This window comes from Nuphar pumila, chromosome 1, assembly GCF_984573655.1.
Source record: "Nuphar pumila chromosome 1, dmNupPumi1.hap1.1, whole genome shotgun sequence".
NCBI lineage: Eukaryota > Viridiplantae > Streptophyta > Magnoliopsida > Nymphaeales > Nymphaeaceae > Nuphar > Nuphar pumila.
In genome coordinates, this window is record NC_143249.1 from 167,815,754 (window position 1) to 167,835,127 (window position 19,374).

The 19,374-nt window shown below is 34.9% G+C and overlaps 1 protein-coding gene across 4 annotated transcripts in view; it reads right to left on the bottom strand.

The window, feature by feature from the left end:
* Nucleotides 1-923: 923 nt before the first annotated feature.
* The window catches only part of LOC149851223 (uncharacterized), a 28,950-nt gene continuing 10,499 nt past the window's right edge, over nt 924-19,374 (bottom strand). For 2 of the 4 annotated variants that reach the window (XM_089999307.1, XM_089999333.1), the window contains exons 5-10: nt 17,477-18,398; nt 16,681-17,366; nt 3,912-4,050; nt 3,731-3,812; nt 3,507-3,624; nt 924-1,246 (exon numbers count right to left, since the gene is read on the bottom strand). In XM_089999307.1, coding sequence (XP_089855433.1) covers nt 3,522-3,624; nt 3,731-3,812; nt 3,912-4,050; nt 16,681-17,366; nt 17,477-18,398 — 1,932 coding nt within the window. In that variant the 3' untranslated portion in view covers nt 924-1,246; nt 3,507-3,521. Of the gene's footprint in view, nt 1,247-3,506; nt 3,625-3,730; nt 3,813-3,911; nt 4,051-14,930; nt 15,180-16,680; nt 17,367-17,476; nt 18,399-19,374 lie in introns of those variants that run through there. The other 2 variants (XM_089999315.1, XM_089999325.1) reach the window with 2 other exon arrangements.

Genomic DNA, 19,374 nt, shown 5'->3' on the forward strand with positions numbered 1-19,374 from the left:
ATAGGAAAGGATATGAATGCTTTGAACCTCACTGAGGACATGGCATTGGATAGAAATGATTGGAGGAGAAGGATTCATGTGGAAGACCCAGAATGATTTTCTTTTTTGATTCATATCGCTGACCCCAATTGTTTTGGGATGAAGGCGTAGTTGTTGTTGTTGTGGTAATGTTTGTTACCCTCGTGGGTAAGGAACCACCCAGTGAAAATGTAATTTTTTCTGTATTTTGCACATTTGACCCTTCAGATGTGATCTACATATTAAGTTTAGTAAAAAACTGACATTTGGATCATGTTTTTCTGATGCAAACAAACAAACAACAACTACGCCTTCATCCCAAAACAATTGGGGTCGGCGATATGAACCAAAAAAGAAAATCATTTTGGGTCTTCCACATGAATCTTTCTCCTCCAATCATTTCTATCCAATGCCATGTCCTCGGTGAGGTTCAAAGCATTCATATCCTTTCCTATCACCTCCATCCATGTCTTCCTAGGCCTACCCCTACCTCTTTTAACTAAATGTTTTTCTGATGATGTCAGATTTTATGAGGGTTGAAAAATCAACGGTCTACAATGCACCAAATTTTCAAACCATAAAAAAAACATATTTTTACATTGAAAAACTATGATCCAAGTGTTGATTCCTACTATTTTGACCATGCTGAACACACCCATGAGATCAGATTTGATCAAAACAACCTCCCCCTATGAGTTCTAACTAGTGAGCTCCTTACAAGGGCAGCAAATGATATCCTGTTCTTATACCCGAGGACGTTTCTCTCCCAATAAACTGCTCAACACTATAGAGTGTGAACTTTCATATTACCACCATTAAGATGGTTTAAGCAAATACAAACAGAGAAAACAACAATACGGAAATCCAAAATAAGGAAATAATCTGAATATCTACTACCTGCAAAATGTTGCAAAATAGAAGAATTTTTTCATTAACAATACTCCAGTTATCAATACAAATATTTACAATGGCTAACGTAATGACATTTCTTCAATATGTATGCCTTTCTTCTCTGTGGTAGCATGCTTTATTGAATGCAACCAAGGTGAACTGAGATTTAATCAACAAAAGAGAACAGAAAATCACAGCTTCCTGTATGGCAAAATAATTACCTGCTTTGGGCTATAGTCTACAAAGAATTTCTTTGGTATAATGAATAGATCTCAAGAAGAGAACCCTGTCTACCCTTTCTTTTTCTAGCAAATCACCTAGCACAAGCCAAATACAACTGCAAATCAAGAAGATTATTTGATCATGACCCTTCCAAGGAAAAGGAGAGAACAGAAAAGAAAAAGCGCATGCAATTCCAAGTCACATACGAGAAATCATGCTACAAACAATGAGCTACCCATATGAACAAATTCAAGATGACACAACAAAACTTGAGAAAACAAGCTCAAGTCATTTGTTTAAGCATCATCTCTCTTCACTTTTTGTTTTCATTGACCCTCTTTAAACTATTATTTTCCTTGTTTTCTTTATCTTATCTCAGTTATCTTAATTCCATCAATTGGTTCATAAGTAGACAAGTATACAATGCCAAGGATGTTTGCATTATTAAAATGTGTCGACCGTCTACCACAATCCTATAACTTGCATATGCAAATTGATCGCTTAAAGACATACATTGTCTCATGAATACTTTTAGATAAGTCCAGCATGTGGTATGGTCTTGTTCTCACCATGCCAAGAAATTCTTTCAAAGCCTTGGACATTCGAGATATTCCAGTTTTCCCACCAGACAAAAACAAGACTTTTGAACATGTTTTGGCTGCCATTTTTTTATCATAACACCCTGAGAAACGAGTTAACAGGTCCATAACTATTTCCTAGGATACTAGGCTCATGAATCGTCTGCATTGCACATTTATCACTTGGTCACCTAGTTTCCTTCTATGCCCATCCCAGGATGCTTTTTTGACCATAATCCCAAATCTGCGAGAAAAACAGTATATCATGCTATTATGACAAGATTGTCATAAAGAACATTAGGAAGATATTTTATCATGACACTTTCTGATAATTGCATGCGTGCAATACAATCCTCTAAAAATTGTTTGAATTTTTTAAATTATTTTTCTTCCCCTGATCCCCTATTTTTTAATTGCTTCCTATATTTTTCACATTATTTACAAAAAGGCCAGAACATCCCCGTGTTCTTTCATCTTTCTCACTTCTTATGGAGACAACATTCTATCCCCATAAAAACTCGGGAAATCCATGAAAATCATTTTCATGTACGCTATAGCTCTAAGTTAATATTGGTCTATGTTCTAAGACCATAATAAAAAGTTGAACCTGCATTGGATCTGGATGGATTGAAAATACCAAACTAGGTCACCACCACCTACAAATATTTCACTAAATGAACCACAGAACCCTACTAGACCAGGTCTGAGTCCGACTGGGACAGTGCCATACCCAACCCATTGGCAACACCATCTATGATTATGTGGTGCTCCATCTATCAGGTTGTGTGCCATCCGTGTAATATATCTCACACAAAAAGATCAAGGATCGGATTCATTTGAACAAGTATAGGTTTCCCATTTATGTAAAAAATGGTGCCTCAGAGATCTCCTGGCAACAAATATCTGGAAGATTTAGAAGCACTTATTTCCTTGCAAAAAAACCATAGATTTAAGACAAAAAGCAATAAAGAAAAAGGTTTTGGGAGACATTTTTTCATAGGAAATTACCTGATGATACTACCATAAGAATGTCCCAGCATACCTTTGATAAATTTGAATATAGTGATATTTTATCAACCATATTTAGGGGTGGAAAATACATTTGATTAGAAACAAAGAAAAAAGGATATTTTTATGACCACCTTATTCTAGTTAAAAAATAATTGTTTCCCTTTCTCCAACCAATAGTACCCAACCATTTGATATGGCCAATTTCTCACTTTTGTCATGATCTCTCTTCCACATCAGTGATGCTCTTTTGCTTTCACCAACCAGTAAGGTTTCCCCTAGAAGATGGTGTACCATGTATGCCAAACACCAATAACTACACTCTCAACATCATGGAGCCTTGCAACTATCACATAATCATCACAGAAGAAGGCAGGTCCTTCAATTTCCTAATAATTTTCATCAATGAAATTAAAAAAAAAATAAGAAATATTTTGTAAGGTTCCATCTAAAAAATTGTGTACTAAGTATGCCAAACACCAATACTTACGGTCTCAACATCATGGAGCCTTGTCACTAACACATAATCATCACAGAAGGAGGCAGGTCCTTTAATTTCCCAATAATTTTCATCAATGAAATTGAGAAAAATCAAAAATATTTTTTCATTTTCCAACACTTTGGATGGTAATTTCAAATCATAATGTACAGAAGCAGGATCATTATGAACTTCCAATTAAATAGTGATTGCTGAACCAGTGGAGATAAATACCTAAAGACAATAGACAAGCTTAAAGCAAACCAACAATTATACTAAAACATGCATTTGCAACATGATTCATAACTTACCTGAGAGAAGTCTTGTTAGATAATAGAAGCAGCAAATAGTACATGCATTGCAATCCAATAGATTACAATTCCAAGCCTAAAAGTGGGCTGCCTCATTAACACTCGCCCGCCTGAAACCCTGGTTGGGTAACAGAGAAATCAAATAATGTACGGAAAAAATATATGAACAAATGCAAAAAAGTAAAAAATTATATCAATGACAAGGTTAATGAATAAAGGCCTACCATAGTCCATCAATCCTGTCAGCTAAAGGCCTTGCGATCCTTGGTACAATGCTCGATGTGGTAAGTGACTTGAAAACATGACCTTCAAATTAAAAGATATTTCATCAACAATGTATTTCATGCATTGTCAGGATCACTATAAAGCATTATAAAGGGAGGGCAGAAAAAGAGCAGAAATGACCTTTATCATCATCTTCTGCATCTAACAGACTGCTGCCAGCCTCCATGTCAATAGCAACATGATCATTGGCAACTTTCCTGACATTCCGTGCATGAGATACAATATGGCCCAAAGTAACCACTTTCTTGTTCCTCTGTCCCTAAAAACACACAAGAAAAGGTTGAATTGTAAGTGCATAATGCAATAAATGAGAACCATCCTTACACAACCGCAATGCAAAATAAACCTTCCAATTTTCTACCAAAAAGTATGGGATGCTTTGTCCATTGGCAATCACCCAAAAAATCACAACTCAACCGCCACTAAGAAATGTGAATCACTAAATCCCACATGCATGGGATAAGGCTTGACAATTAATCATGGATAGCCATTTTTTCTGCATATGCAATGAGAGAGAGAGAGAGAGTCTTCCTGTTTGGCCATATATTATGTAAGAGAAATAGATGAGGAACCACAACGAGAAGTACAAAAAGGCATTAAGGTCAAGAAGCATGGAAATTTGTGAATAAGTATATATGTCTTCCAAGAGGTTATAATGCTAGAAGGCAGAAAACACATTAGCAATGGTGAGATGTGTAATGAAGCAACAAGTGCACAAATACAATGCTACAAAGTGGCTACAAAGTGGCTACAAAGGTGCACACTTACAAGTACAAAAGCCTCTAATGGGCCAAATACAAAGAGCCACTAAGGGCCAACACAATCTCACAAAGGAGAGAAATCAACACTATAAAAATAATAAGAATCTTTATTTCAATATGCTTGGCAACAAGCATGATTAAATACAAGAGGCACTCCCATGCTTAAGGGCTGGCCCAACTAGTTGGGCCAGCTCCCAATCACATGGTACAACAGTCAGAAATAAAAAAGAAACAAAATGAAACAGAAAATATGAAAATAAAAAACTCGTCAGTCCCTAATGGACTGACACCTGTTACAGACTGAAATACCCATTACATTCATAGTAAACTATATATATATATATATTCCATACAAATGTCATATACACAATACATTTTAACACCTCCCTCAAACTTACGGTGTGATCACCGAAAGTTTGTCAAGAAGAAAATAAAAACGAGGTGACAGAAGAGCCTTGGTGAAAAAGTCTACTAGTTGATATTCGGACGCAACATAAGATAGAGTGATGGTGTGTCTCAGAAATTCTTTACGCACATAGTGGCATTCTATTTCGATATGTTTGGTTCTTTAATGGAACGTATGATTGTCAGCCATGTATTTGCACTCTTGTTATCACAACATAGTTTGGAGGGTGTCTGAAGATGAACACTCATGTCTTCAAGTAATCTTCACAACCAAACAGTCTCTGATGTTGTAGTAGTGACTGCACGGTACTCGAACTCAATGGATGACAATGATATTTTTTGTTGTTTTTTGTACTTCCACAACACCAAATAATCACCTAAAAACACACAAAAACCGGTAGTTGAGCATCGATTATTTGGATCTCCTCCCCAATCTAAGTCAGAATAAGCAATCAGCTCAAGAGAGGAAGAGGAGGATAACTAAAGACATCTAGAAGTAGAGGTTTGTTAATATCTAACAATTCTCATCTCAGCAATCATGTAAACTATGGCAAGAAAATGTTGGAATTGGCTAGCAGTATGAACTGCATGCGCAATAGCAGGCCTAGTAATAGTCAAATAAGTCAAGACGCCAATTATTTGTTAATATGGAGTAGGATCATCCAGAGGTATCACATCATTAATCTTCATCTTGGCATTAATAACTTCAGGTGTGTCCACCCTCTTTTCATCAGTAATGTCTAACCTATCAATAATATCATTAGCACACTTGGTTTGAGAAAGCAAGTATCCTCTATGAGAATAAGGAACCTCAATTCCAAGAAAAATTTTGAGAAATCCAAGATCAGTCATTTCAAAATATGTTTTGTGGATACATTTAATATCCTTTACTCCTTGTTTGTCTTCACCTGTAATGATCATATCATCAACAAAAAGGAAAATTATAACAATCCCTGCATCAGATTTCTTAGTAAACAAAGCAATATCAATATAACAATACTTAAAACCAAACTTTAGCATAACAAAACTAAAGCGATCATACCAGGCATTAGGTGTTTATTTCAAACCATAAAGAGTTTTTCTCAATCGAAGTACCTTACCGGAGAGGACTTTATATCCAGGAGGTGAATCCAAATAAACCTCTTATTTTAAATCTCCATTTAAAAATGCATTTTTAACATTCATTTGGTATATATGCCAACCTTTAATAGCAACAACAACAATAAGGGTCCTAACTAAAGTCATCCTAGCTACTGGTGCAAATGTTTCATCATAGTCTATTACATACTCTTGTGCATACTTTTTAGCAATTAACCATGTCTTGTTTCTTTCTAAGGTCCCATCACTCTTAATTTTTACTTTATACACCCATCTACAACCTATAATTTTCTTACCTTTAAGAAAATCAGAACCTTCCCAAGTCATGGATTTTTCGAGTGCTCCTAATTCTTCATTCATAACTTTTACCCATTCGAGATGTTCTTTTGCTTGTTTATATGTAGTAGGTTCAAAATAAGCCAAAATCCTAGCTAGACAAGCCCTATATTGAGGTGAGAATGATTCATATGAAACAAATCTATCAAGGGGTGTAGAAGTCCTATCTGATCTTTTGACGTTTTCAGTTTGTTGATTTTCTAAGATAGAGTACTTTTCTAAGGCATTTGGTTGACTATCATTGTCACGTCTTCTATATTAAATTATACTAGGTCCACCAATTTCAATGCTTTCACCATCCCGATTTGATTGAGGCTCCTCATCCCTATCATTCTCATACGAAGAACTACCCTTACATTGAGACAATAATTCAAGTAATAAAGAATACTCGGAGTCTTTCTCAGGCACATTTTGAAAAAAAACTTTCATTTTCCAAAAAGCAAACATTCTTGGATATATATAGTTTGTTAATTTTGAAATCAAAACATCTAAACCCTTTCTGAGCTTCTCCATATCCAAAGAAAGCACACGGTATGACTTTGGGAGAGAGTTTATCATTTTTCTCAGTGAGAACAAAACACTTGCATCCAAAAGTCTTAATCTAAGATAATCGGGAGAAACTTTAAAAAGTTTTCATAAGGAGAGATGTTTTGAAGCTTAAATGACGGGAGTCGGTTGATGAGGTATACGATTGTCAAACATGTCGGTTGATAAGGTATATGATTGTCAAACATGGTTCAGGCCAAAAATGTCATGCAACATCTTTTGCAATTAAAAGAGTTATAGTAGTTTCAATTATGTGCCTATGTTTTCTCTCAGCTAATCAGTTTTTTTGAGGAGTATAGGCACATGATCTTTGATGAATAATCTCATTATTTTCAAAATAAGTTTTGAAATCATTTGACATAAATTCCCCCCAGAGTTGGAGCGGAAGATAAAAATTTTGGTCTCAAATTGATTTTTGATAAAATTATGGTATTTTTTAAAGTTCTCAAAAACCACATTTTTGTGCCTAAGAAAATATATCCATAAGTATCTTGTATAGTCATCAACAAATATTACATAATAAGATAAACCACCTTTAGATAAAATAGGAGAAGGTTCTGATACAGGTGAATGCACTAATTTAAATGGTTTAGAAGAGAAAAAGGTTCTTTTTGGAAATGAAAGAGCCTTCATTTTGCTAACAATAAAATCCCCACAATAAAATTTTTTACATGAGATAATTTTGACAAACTAGGATGCCCCAATCTTTGGTGTCATAAAGCAGACATGTTTTTTGGAAGAAGAAGACGATCCATGTAGTAGAGGTCTTCTTCTCTATAGCCTTCTTCCCCAATCAACTTCCCAGACAGGAGATCCTGCACAAGATATTTTTTGGATGAGAATGAGACACTACACCCATGGTCGGTGATTTGTGAAACAGACAAAAAATTTAAATTTAGTTTTGGGACAAGTCTAACTTTTAGAATAGAAAATTTTGAAGTGTTTTAAAAAATTTCCAATGTTTTTAATACTAAGAGAGGATTTGTCAGCGGTAAAAACATTTTTTGGTACTGAATTAGTGCAACATTTGAAAAGTAAAGAAGAATGTAGAGTCCTATGAAATGAGACTCTAGAATCCAAAAGCTACGAAATCTTACCGGGATGTGATGATGTAGAGACCGCGGCATCGGAGAGAGAATAGCTCTTGATTAGTGGATGAAGGATCTCCATGATTTGAGAGAACATGGTTCCAATTGATTTAGAATCTTCATTGGTTCCATTTCTTTCTTCGTGAGACGCTCCCATGGATGCCACCTTTTTTTCTTCTCTTTCTTTGAACTTGGGAAAAAATGACCTAATATGACCCGGTTCTCCATAATTATGACAAGTCAACATAGTTTTTTTTTCCATCATATCTAGGCTTCTCATAGTAAGGCTTTGAAAAATGAGGTTGTTTGTAAACATTCGTATTGGCCCTTGATCTTTGAGACGGCCAACACATTATCCTTTGTCTCCTTAAATTCGGACATAGATTTAAGTCTTGTCTCCATTATGCATACTTGAGTCAAAACTTTATGTAACGGAAGAAGATTTTCCTTGTGAATAATATTGGCCTGAACTTGTTCAAATTCGGGTCTAAGTACTTTAAAAAATTGAAACAATTGTTCCTCGTGCTTATATTTCTTTCATTCTTGAGCATCATTTGGAGTCTCCCATCTAGGCTCAAGTTTAGCCAATTGATCCAAAAGCCTCTTGAGGGTACTATAGTATTTCCTTACGGTCTTATGGCCTTGTATGCAATTATGTACCTTATCTATGAGATCTCATTTGTGTGCTACATCTTTTTGAGTATATGTTTGTTTAACATATTCCCAAGCCTCATCGGCTTTTTCAAATTCAAGAATATCAAAGCAAGGCTCTTCGTGCATACTATTCATAAAGAGGGAAAGCGCCTTGGTATGGCTTACTTTCCACTCTTTATAGTTTTTTTTTTAATCAATCATAGCCTTTTCTTTTTCAATCCCCTTAAGGCTTTCTTCCTTTGATCCACCATCGGCTCCAATAACCAATTTTGTGAGAATTGGTTGTGGTTCCAATGCAGATCCATCAACAAAATACCATAAGTTTTTACCCATGAGCATTCTTTTCACAGTTGCGGCTCACATGTAGTTTTTTTATCAAATTTGATGGGAATCACTATTGCAATTTTTTTATCGGCCAAAGTGGAGAGGAAAGAATGGAGATAAGAACGAGAAGAAAGAAGAGGAGAAGAAAGCAAGAAAAAAGTGTTGAAGAAGTTTGATGGTGTGCTTCCCAAGGTAACAAACCAACAAACCAATGCTCCACCACTCCCACGAATCTCCTCTTTAAGCTTTTGCCCAAGAACACCAAAGACTATGATACCATATAATGAAGTAACAAGTGCACAAATACGATGCCACAAGTGGCTTCAAAGGTGCACACACACAGGTACAAAAGCCTCTAATGGGCCAAATACAAGAGCCACTAAGGGCCAACACACAATCTCTCAAAGGAGAGCAATCAACATGGTACAACAGCTAGTTGGACCAGCTCCCAATCACATGGTACAACAGTCAAAAATAAAAAAGAAATAAAATGAAACAGAAAATAAGGAAATAAAAAACTTGTCAGTCCCTAATGGACTCACACCTGTTAAAGACAGAAAAGATTGAAATACCCCTGATGGGTATTTCAGTTTACATTCACAGTGAACTATGTATATATATATATATAGAGAGAGAGAGAGAGAGAGTAATGGGTATGTGCTAACGTTAAGATAAATGTATCCTTGGTATGTATATATACGTATGTGTATACATATGCATATGTGTACATGTGTATATATGTATATATTTATATATTTATATATAATATATATTTATCTTAGTCAACCTTGGTTGACTATGTTCTAGCTGTTGGAGGCTAGACCAACGGCTAGATTTCTAGCCGTTGGGCTAGCTCCAATGGCTAGAAGGGACTCCTTCCTCTTTAACTCCTCTCTCTTCTCTCCTTTTTGACATATATATGGGTGGGTATTTGACTTTGAAGGTGAGAGAGTGATGGGTAGTTTTTTAGGTTTTGAGTGATTGAGTATTGTAGTGAGGCTCTTTTGTAATTTTTCATTTCTTTTGTATTATTTGAATTTTATACTTAATTAAATTGTTTATTTTTAAGTCTTGTGTTCTATGGGTATTTTCATCGTGAACATGTGTTTAACTACAATGTATTCTTGGCTCATGGGACGCATTCTGGAGTGCATTGGAATCTGTACCATTTTGTGGCATGGTATCAGAGCGAGGCATCAAGGTCTTGAGAAAGATTCATATTAATGGATGGTATGGATTTAGGAATTTTGTATTCCGGTATGTATCTTTGGCTTTTCTATTTTCATATGTATGATAAGTATTTATAAAAGGGTTATGATAAAATTAAATGTTTTTGAAATATGTGTAGTGAAAATTTATGTTTTGCAAAATATGTGGTTTATTAAAATCTTATGTATTTCATGTTTTTGCAAAATACTAAATTTCATGTTTGAATGTCTCTTAACGTATGTATGGACTATCTTTTGGATTTCTTTTTTTGTGATGTGATCAAGCATAAAAATCAAAAAGATGTATTGTGTGATCCTTTTTTTTTATATAGACGTGTTTTCTATGTTATAATAAGGTCTTTCTATTATTATATGAATGTGTTATTTCATGTATGTTTAAGTGATATTGTTCTATTAAGTAAGACTATTTTCAAATGACTTGTGTTGAATTAAGGCATCTTTAAGTATATACTTCAAATAATCTTTATTAAATAGCATAAGCATGACTTGTTATCATATACTCAAACCTAACTTTTTTTGTGCTTATCATATTGGTTTCTTTCTTGTGTATTGATATCTTATATCATGCATCTTGGAGATTGTATATTCATTGCATTGTGAGAAAAATCTCTTGATTAATGCGATCATATGTGGGTTCATAGTTATGTACGTTATTAAAATTTCTATGGCTCTTTGGGAACATTTTATCAATAATGTCAACATTTTTATGTTTATGCATAGCTTTTAGTTGGCTCGTTATATCTTGCCCACTAGTGGTTTTGTATTTGTGTGATTGTGCACTTAGCTCTTTTGGACTCTCTATATGCTGCCTTTAATTGCCTTATAGTAGATTTAAATCTAAAGATTATATATATTACTCTTGTCTATTTAGTGAGATTTATTGGATCTATTGTATGAGATATGGACTTATGATCTTTTTAAAGATTCTCAAGCATCGTAATTTGCATGCTTATTTACTTATTCAAATTTGTAAAAATTGACATATCTATGTTGCATTGCATGGTATTGCATCGATTGACATATTGTGCATCTAATTGCACTAATTCTTATGATAAGGTTTTCATCTAACTTTATTGGATTTGATTTAAAACTTTTTTTTTTCAAATCGATTATTTGATATGAACTCGCCTATTTGGAAATTGATTTTCGTGAGTATTTATTGTCTTCTTATATCATTAATTTTTTCAATCACATAATTTTATATATGATGCATCATCTCTCTTGGCCTTATTGTTAAGTCAAAGTTAGCCATTGAGGTGAGTTATGTGTGCACCTCATGTCATCCTATCAATCTAGATTCTCAAGAGTTATGAGTGACATGTTGTCACTTATCTTGGGTCTAATTGATGGTTGATTGGCCTCTGAACTCATTATTGTTGGTATTCTGAGTTGGTCATTGAGGTAAGTTATGTGTGCACCTCAAATCATCTAATCAATATGCAATTATCAAAGTTTATGAGTGTTGTGACACTAGTTTTGGATCTAATTGATAATTGATTGGCCTCTAGATTCATATATGCTTTCATTGATTTAGAGATGTTTCTTGGGGTGAGTTGTGTGCACCTCGTTTTATGTCAGTTTAGATTGTCAACTTATGGTTTTACTCTAACAGACAGTTGTTTGATCTCTAGATTTAACTTTGTTGTATCATTCATTTGTTGTATGGTCATTGTTATTATAGATGCTTGTAACTATGTTTATCTGTAATGGCTATTTATTTTTGAAATCATGGTGTTTCGAAAGATGGTTAAAATTGATATTCTTATTGATAACATTAGTGTGTTTTCATTACAAGCTTTCTTACCTTGAATATATTCTCCTTTTTATGTCGTTTATCTAAGTGTCACTACATGTAGACAAGAGATGTTTGTTCACACCTTTTGTATGTCTATTTAAACCATAAGTGGCATTGTGATTATACTATTGTTCTAGTAGCTAATACACTCATGTCGAGTGTCATTATATGTAGACAAGAGATTGTTAACTTTTGTGTATTTGTCTAGCTTATAAGTGGCATTGTGAATATACTCTTGTTCTAGTAGTTGATACACTCATGTTGAGTGTCATTATATGTAGACAAGAGATGTTTATTCACACTTTTGTGTGTTTGTTTAGCCCATAAGTGGCATTGAGATTATGCTTTGTTCTAGTTGTTGATACACTTGATTTTTTAGGATTTGAGATCTAGTGAGGTGATGTTTGTGATAGTCAAACTAGTGTTTTAATTTATGAAATTAATTTATTATGATATATGAGATTTTTTAATCTCTTCGTAATTTTTTTTAAACTCATTTGCTCTCTTATGAGAAATGGTTGTTGAAATATTTTCATGCATTTTGCATTACACGTTAGTTGCATGAGTTATTCCATAATTGATTGTCTTGCATAATTTGCATAGGTGTATGTGTTTACCAAGAATGTATTCAATATATTTTTACTTGCATGTGTTGCCCTTCGTTAGCTCTTCGTATTGTCCCATAGTAGACTTGTGCTTATGCACTTTTGTGCTTGTATTATGCCTTCAGGTCTCTGTATTGTCTATGCTTGGACTTGTATGTTCTTTTACATTTTGTTTTTTAATTCCACATACTTCATTACATGTTTTTCTAAGCATTTCATTAGTGGAATTTCTTATATGTACGCCTGTAGTGGCTATTATGTGTATTTGATTGCTCTTGAAATTGTTCTCGGTCATCCTCTCTCCATAAGTTATATAAGTATAATTATTTTTTGTTAGACTGCACTTGTTATATCTTCTTGCAAGTACTTTAAGAATTGATGCTATTAAAGATCTTTTGGGATTATGGAGCGTATGATTAAACACCATTTAAAGAAGCACCAAGTGGAATAACCTGATGAAGTCCATGAGAGACATTTTATGTAATGGGTTTCTTCGTTTGTAATTTCAAACTTACAGTGAGTCGGAAAGTTTGAGGGGGGGTGTTAAGATAAATGTATCCTTGGTATGTATATGTATACGTATGTGTATACATACAGTTTGTACACCTTTATATATATAGTATGTATATATATATATATATATATATATACTTATATATATTTATATTTATATATATATATATTATATAATATATATTTATCTTAGTCAACCTAGGTTGACTGTGTTCTAGCCGTTGGAGGCTAGTCCAATGGCTAGAAGGGACTCCTTCCTTTTTAACTCCTCTCTCTTCTCTCCTTTTTTGGCATATATATATATATATATATATATATGGGTGGGTATGTGACTTTGAAGGTGAGAGAGTGATGGGTAGTTTTCTAGGTTTTGATGAGGTTCTTTTGTAATTTTTTATTTCTTTTGTATTATTTGAATTTCATACTTAATTAAATTGTTTATTTTTAAGTCTTGTGTTCTATAGGTATTTTCATGAATGTAACTATATTGTATTATTTGCTCATGGAACTCATTCTGGAGTGCATTGGAATTCGTACCATTTTGTGACACTGACAGCTAAATGAAATATGCTACATGAAACATGCTAAATGAGTTTTTAAGGTTTTTTCGTTTTATTTTTAAATTCTGACCATACAGATGAGATCTATGTACTTGATTTTAAAGAGATCAGCTCTTGAAGTGTTTTATTCCAACACATGGGTGGGTTTTTATTACGTTCAGAAAATCAACGATCCAAAATCTTTGTAAACTTTTTAGGCTCCAAATATCATTTTTTTCATCAAAAACACATGATCCAGGTGTGGATTACGCGTAAATCGACCATGTCCAACACATTTATGGGGTCGGAACTGCGAAAAAAACATCGGAAGAGCAGAGAAACCCATTTAGCATGTTTCATTTAGCACGTACCGATCTCTCTCTCTCTCTCTCTCTCTCTCTCTCTCTCTCTATATATATATATATATATATATATATATATATATATATATATATATATATACACATATACACACACAAAATACAAATTCCATGTGAATGTCATATACACAATACATTTTAACAAGATGGCCATAGCAAAAGGAACTATAGAAGCCAGACTCTTCTACGTAGGTCCAGCCATTGCTTCAGTTTTGCAGTCCTAACACTCCTAACAAGATGAAGCGTAAATTACATGCCTTGCCTCAAAACAACAAATAAGCACTGTCTTACCTGTAAAGATAGTAGTTTAAAGTAACACGAGATTAGGCTTCTTTTTTATGGCTAGAACTTACATATAAAAGTTCGTGTTAGTGCAAGATATTGCATTTGTAAGTCCATATAGATTTGAAGATTACAAGCAAAAGGAGGTAGGTCTGTCCACGTACATAAACATACCTTATATTTAACAACAAAATGTTGATAAATAACCATGTAGACATACATAAAACATACCTTATATTTAACAACAAAATGTTCATAAATAACCATAGCTGACATTTATGGAAGATCACACGCATACACGCACACGCACACGCACACGCACACGCACACGCACACGCACACGCACACGCACACGCACACGTGCACACGCACGTGACACACACACTTCAAATGTGAAAATGGAGTCAGGTCTGAGCATTTTGAGCATCAAAGTTCAGATGTCCTGTCATATCTTTCCAAGCAGTCAAGCACACAAACCACCAAGCAAAAATCAGTTCCCATCTCCAGTGGCTCTTCATTTCTTTCCTTTTGCCCAGAAAGCAGGATTTTTTGCTTTTTTTTGTTTTTGTTTTTTTTCTGGATAAGAACCCAGCAAGCAGGATTCATTAGAATTCCTTTAAAACTCAAAATGAAATGGAAATTCCAAGTCTATCCAGCAAATGGAAGAGTGGAGAAATGAGCAAGACCAGACTAGATGGAAAGTTGACTCCTCAACTCTATCACGCATGTAGCACCACCCATATAGAGACCTCTCTTCTGATTGGTACGCGTCTGCACAATACTTGGGGAGAATCTATGTAAAATCTTTGCTTAGGCAAACCCCAAACCTGTACCTGTTTTGGAAAAGGAGCAGTCAAGGATTCTAACAAGGGATAAGCGAGATTTAGCTGAAAAAAACCCGGAAGGTGTGTATTCCCAACCGATGTTATCCTCCTCCTCACTGGTTTCAGCCTTGAGAGCCTCTCCATAAAATTTGACTTTTAAAGATTATATTAGATGTCAAGGACTGGAAAAGCACTATAGTCATGGATACAAACTTCTTAGCATATTCTGTGATGCCTAAAATTAATAATAATAATCTTCCAAGGCACGTGCAACGTTTTGGCTGAATCAAGAGTTGCTATTAGACATTACACAAAATAGATTACTAAAATAGCTATGATAAGTAGCAGCACCTGATTGTTCTTTTTTCAATTTTGGGGAGATGGAAAACAGACTGGTAAAAAGTATCAACAAGGGGCATAGACAACATAAAATAACATTATTCTGCCACTTGTAAGTGGGAGGGACCATGTCTATTCAGACTGAACCAATTAAAATTCAACCAAGGCCTTAAACCATATGTATTTTTCAAGTTTTATATACAGGGAATGCAGAATTGGACCACTATACTCGAATACATTCATTCTACAAGTTGAAGTTCAAGCCTACTTTGAAAAATAATAAGGCATTTAGGGTAAGATCCAGAACAAAGTTGGAGAAACCTCCAGGGGACCAGGCTTGCATGAACTTCAAAATCACACAGGAACCAACCAACAAAATATATTGGTCTCACTAGATGAGACCCTGATTTCATATTTTCTACAGGGTTAATAGTAAATTTCCAGAGATAACAGACTTATTAAGGATAAAATGAGAGTATGCACCTCTAGGTTGCATTCTCATCCAACACATTCCCAGATAGTGTAAAGTAAGTGAATCCAGAGGAAGTGTAAAAACTTCCCAATTACTAAGAGTAATAAGAATTTAAGACCTATCCAGGAACCTTTCTTGACGAGAAAAGAACTAAGGAAGTCTAAAGCGCATATTATAAGAATACATGGATCCAACATAATACTAATATTTCAACAACAAGAGTAACATCCAAATCAGCTGAGTCAAGGTTGGGACCCACTCTTTCCAAGAACTATAGCATGTCACAGGTTGATTCACCATGAGCATTAAAAACAATGTGAAGCTTAAAACATGAAAGAGTCAGTTAGTTTTACATGCTTCATCAAATTAATTTCACAATTTGAAAAAGGAAATGTAGAAAATAAGAAGTTTCAAAAGCCAAGCTAAAATTGAAGAAAGCAAATAACATCAATCATTGCATTGAGAGCCATATCTGAAAGAATATCAATGAAGACACCACAACCAAGACCATGTCAAATCAATATTATAGAAGAGAGTGACACAATCAAATATGGAAAAAAAATATTAGCTCAACAACCAAAAATTCCATAAGCATTTTCAATTTGGCAATGCTAAAAAAATGAGTGTGGTAGAAATATTAAATCGATGGCAGAAAAGATAAGCCCCACATAGCCGAGGAAAGAAAAATTCAGGACATACCACTGATTCAATCTCCAATGCTTCTGAGGTACCGAGACCTGTTAATTGTCCAGATTCCCATGTTCCTGAGACTAATTGTAATTGGGAGTCCTTTTCTTTTATGGAATTCTCAAGCATTTGCACTTTCCGTAATAGCTCCTCTAATTTATTCCTTTCACCTTGTAAAGCAGAATCTCTGCTCCTAGCAGCAAGCCTTAAGCCTTCTAATTCTGACATAATAGAAGCAATATATGCATCTAATAACTCCATGAGTGCGTGAACCCTACCATGCTTCATGTCATCAGGATTTATGTCATGCACCCCAAGACGTGAAACCATCGACTCCAACCACGTAGATAGGTCATGCACCTCTGTCAAATTCCTTTTGTTATTCTCTTGCAGTGTGAGGATATCATTGGTATATCTCATCACTTCTTGGCGTAAAAATGAGATCTCTTCATCACGACCTTGCAATTGCACTTGAAAATTTTCAATTTCCGAGAGAAGGTTTTCTGAAAAGTGGTGCAACTCATCAAACTTTCTTAATGTAGAAGAAAGCTTGGCAACAGCCTTTGCCCGAGACGATTCAAGGTTTTCTATAGCATGATTCTTTTGATGTACAATTTTCTCTAGCTCCTCCACCTTCTTTGCCATGTCTTCCATCTGCACCTCTTCCTCATCCAGTGCTTGCATGAGACCCTCAATTTCTGCATGTAGCAAGTTTCCAACAACAAAATTATGACAAACAGGATATTAGTCCAGATGAGAAGGGTAGTAGCCAGAAAATTTTCAAAGCAAATTGAGAAACATAGTTTACCTTGATCTTTTTTGGCCAACAGATCAGTCAAGGATTCAACTTTCTTCTGTAACTCTCTTGAAGAGGCCTCCCAACCCGAAAGATCATTCACCTCCAACTGCAACATTTCATGTGAATGCTCCAGCACTTTCATCTTTTCCTTCAGATCACTCTCCGTTATTTTGGTAGAATGGAGATCCTTCAAGTATTTGTCAGCAGTTGCTTCAGCTTCCTTAATCTGAGAAACGAGCTCTGCACAAATCCTGTTTCTTTGGATTTCTTTTTCTTGTATTTCTTTCTGTAAATTGGAAACTGTTGCCTTCAATTCCTTTTTATTTTCTTCTGTCATCTCAAACCACTTCTTAGTTGAATCCTTAACAGTCGACAGTAAAGTATCAGCCATTGTCTTGACAGACTCCTCACTTAAACTGAACTTGCGTCCATCTTTATTTCCTTCATCCTCAGAGTACATGGTAGGTGATTGGATTGTTCTTGCTTTAAATGCATGCATTCCAGAAGATGAAGAATGCATTCCATAAGCCAAGCCAGGTCCAGATGCTACATACATATGATTCTCAAGTTCCAAAATTGAACTATTGCATGCTTCATAAAGTAGCACAATGAGCTTGTGCATCCTACCCAGTTCAGTGTCCTTCTCCTTTTTCCTTTCCTCAAGAACAGATATGTATCTCTTCAAAGAAGCTGAAGATTCCGTGCAATTTGTGATTCCTCTTTCACCATTCTCAATGATTTTGAATAGCCTTTTAGAACTTTGGCTAAAATCAGAGAACTGCTTCAGTGATCTTTCATGAATCCAAGTGATTCTCTTCATGCATGTCTGCAGGCCATGACCAACAAACTCAAAAAACTCAGAAATATCATGATCTTTGTTGTATTCTTCCAACTGAAGTTCCGACAATTTTGTATATGCAGGAATTGTTTCCTGAGAAGAAAAACACGGTAAAATAAGACATAAGGATGCAGTTACTTGCGAAGTGCATAAGCAGTGAATAGTGGAATTAAATAAAAGAATTATCCCTGACTATACATAAAAGATATGAAGAAATCCAATTGAGATCAATGTAAAAGACAAGAACCCTAGCATGACCAGAAAAATTTTCCATAAGGCACCACATGACACACATGCTTGCGAGATTAACACAGGAAGAAAAAGAACAGATCACTATCTAGTGCCATCAAACTCAAAGAGGCCTGAACAGACTAAACATTTTTCGTATTTGTGGCTGCACGCAGTTGTTGATGAGATACATCCCAAACTGAAAAGGGAACAACTTAATATTTTAATCTGGAAGAAATTTATTCTCAACAACTCGTAAGACATGAACATAAGATAGAGGAAGCTTAAATACAAAATCACCTTGAAGGATGTATTACATTTTCTACCCCTTTTTGAAAACCCAGAAATTCAAGGCAAAAAAGAAAAACACATTGTAGAAGGTTGTTTGTATTGTGTCGTATCATACGATATGTATCATTATTGTTTGTATCGTGCCGTATCATACGATACGTATCATTATTTTTTGCCTTAACGATACACACTCGTATTACGAGTGTGTATCGTACCTATATTGGGTGTATCGTATGATATACCCCTATATCGACCTGTATCGTACAATACACACCATATCGTACGATGCGGGTCTAGCACACTTAAAAAGACCCAAAACCGAGTCTTTTTCATTTTGGGTTTAAAATGCCTCTTAAGGACCGACTTCTACACATGTGTAGAGGCTATTGAAAGGGAACCCACGCATGGAAAGAGCACAAGGAAGTACAAAGAGCATTTTGATCCCATCAGTTTGGAACATTTTGATGAATTGAATGCATGAGTTGAAGAAGAAGCTCAGTCTCTTTTAAATGAAGAGGGCATTCAATGGATTAACATGGAAGGAGCACAA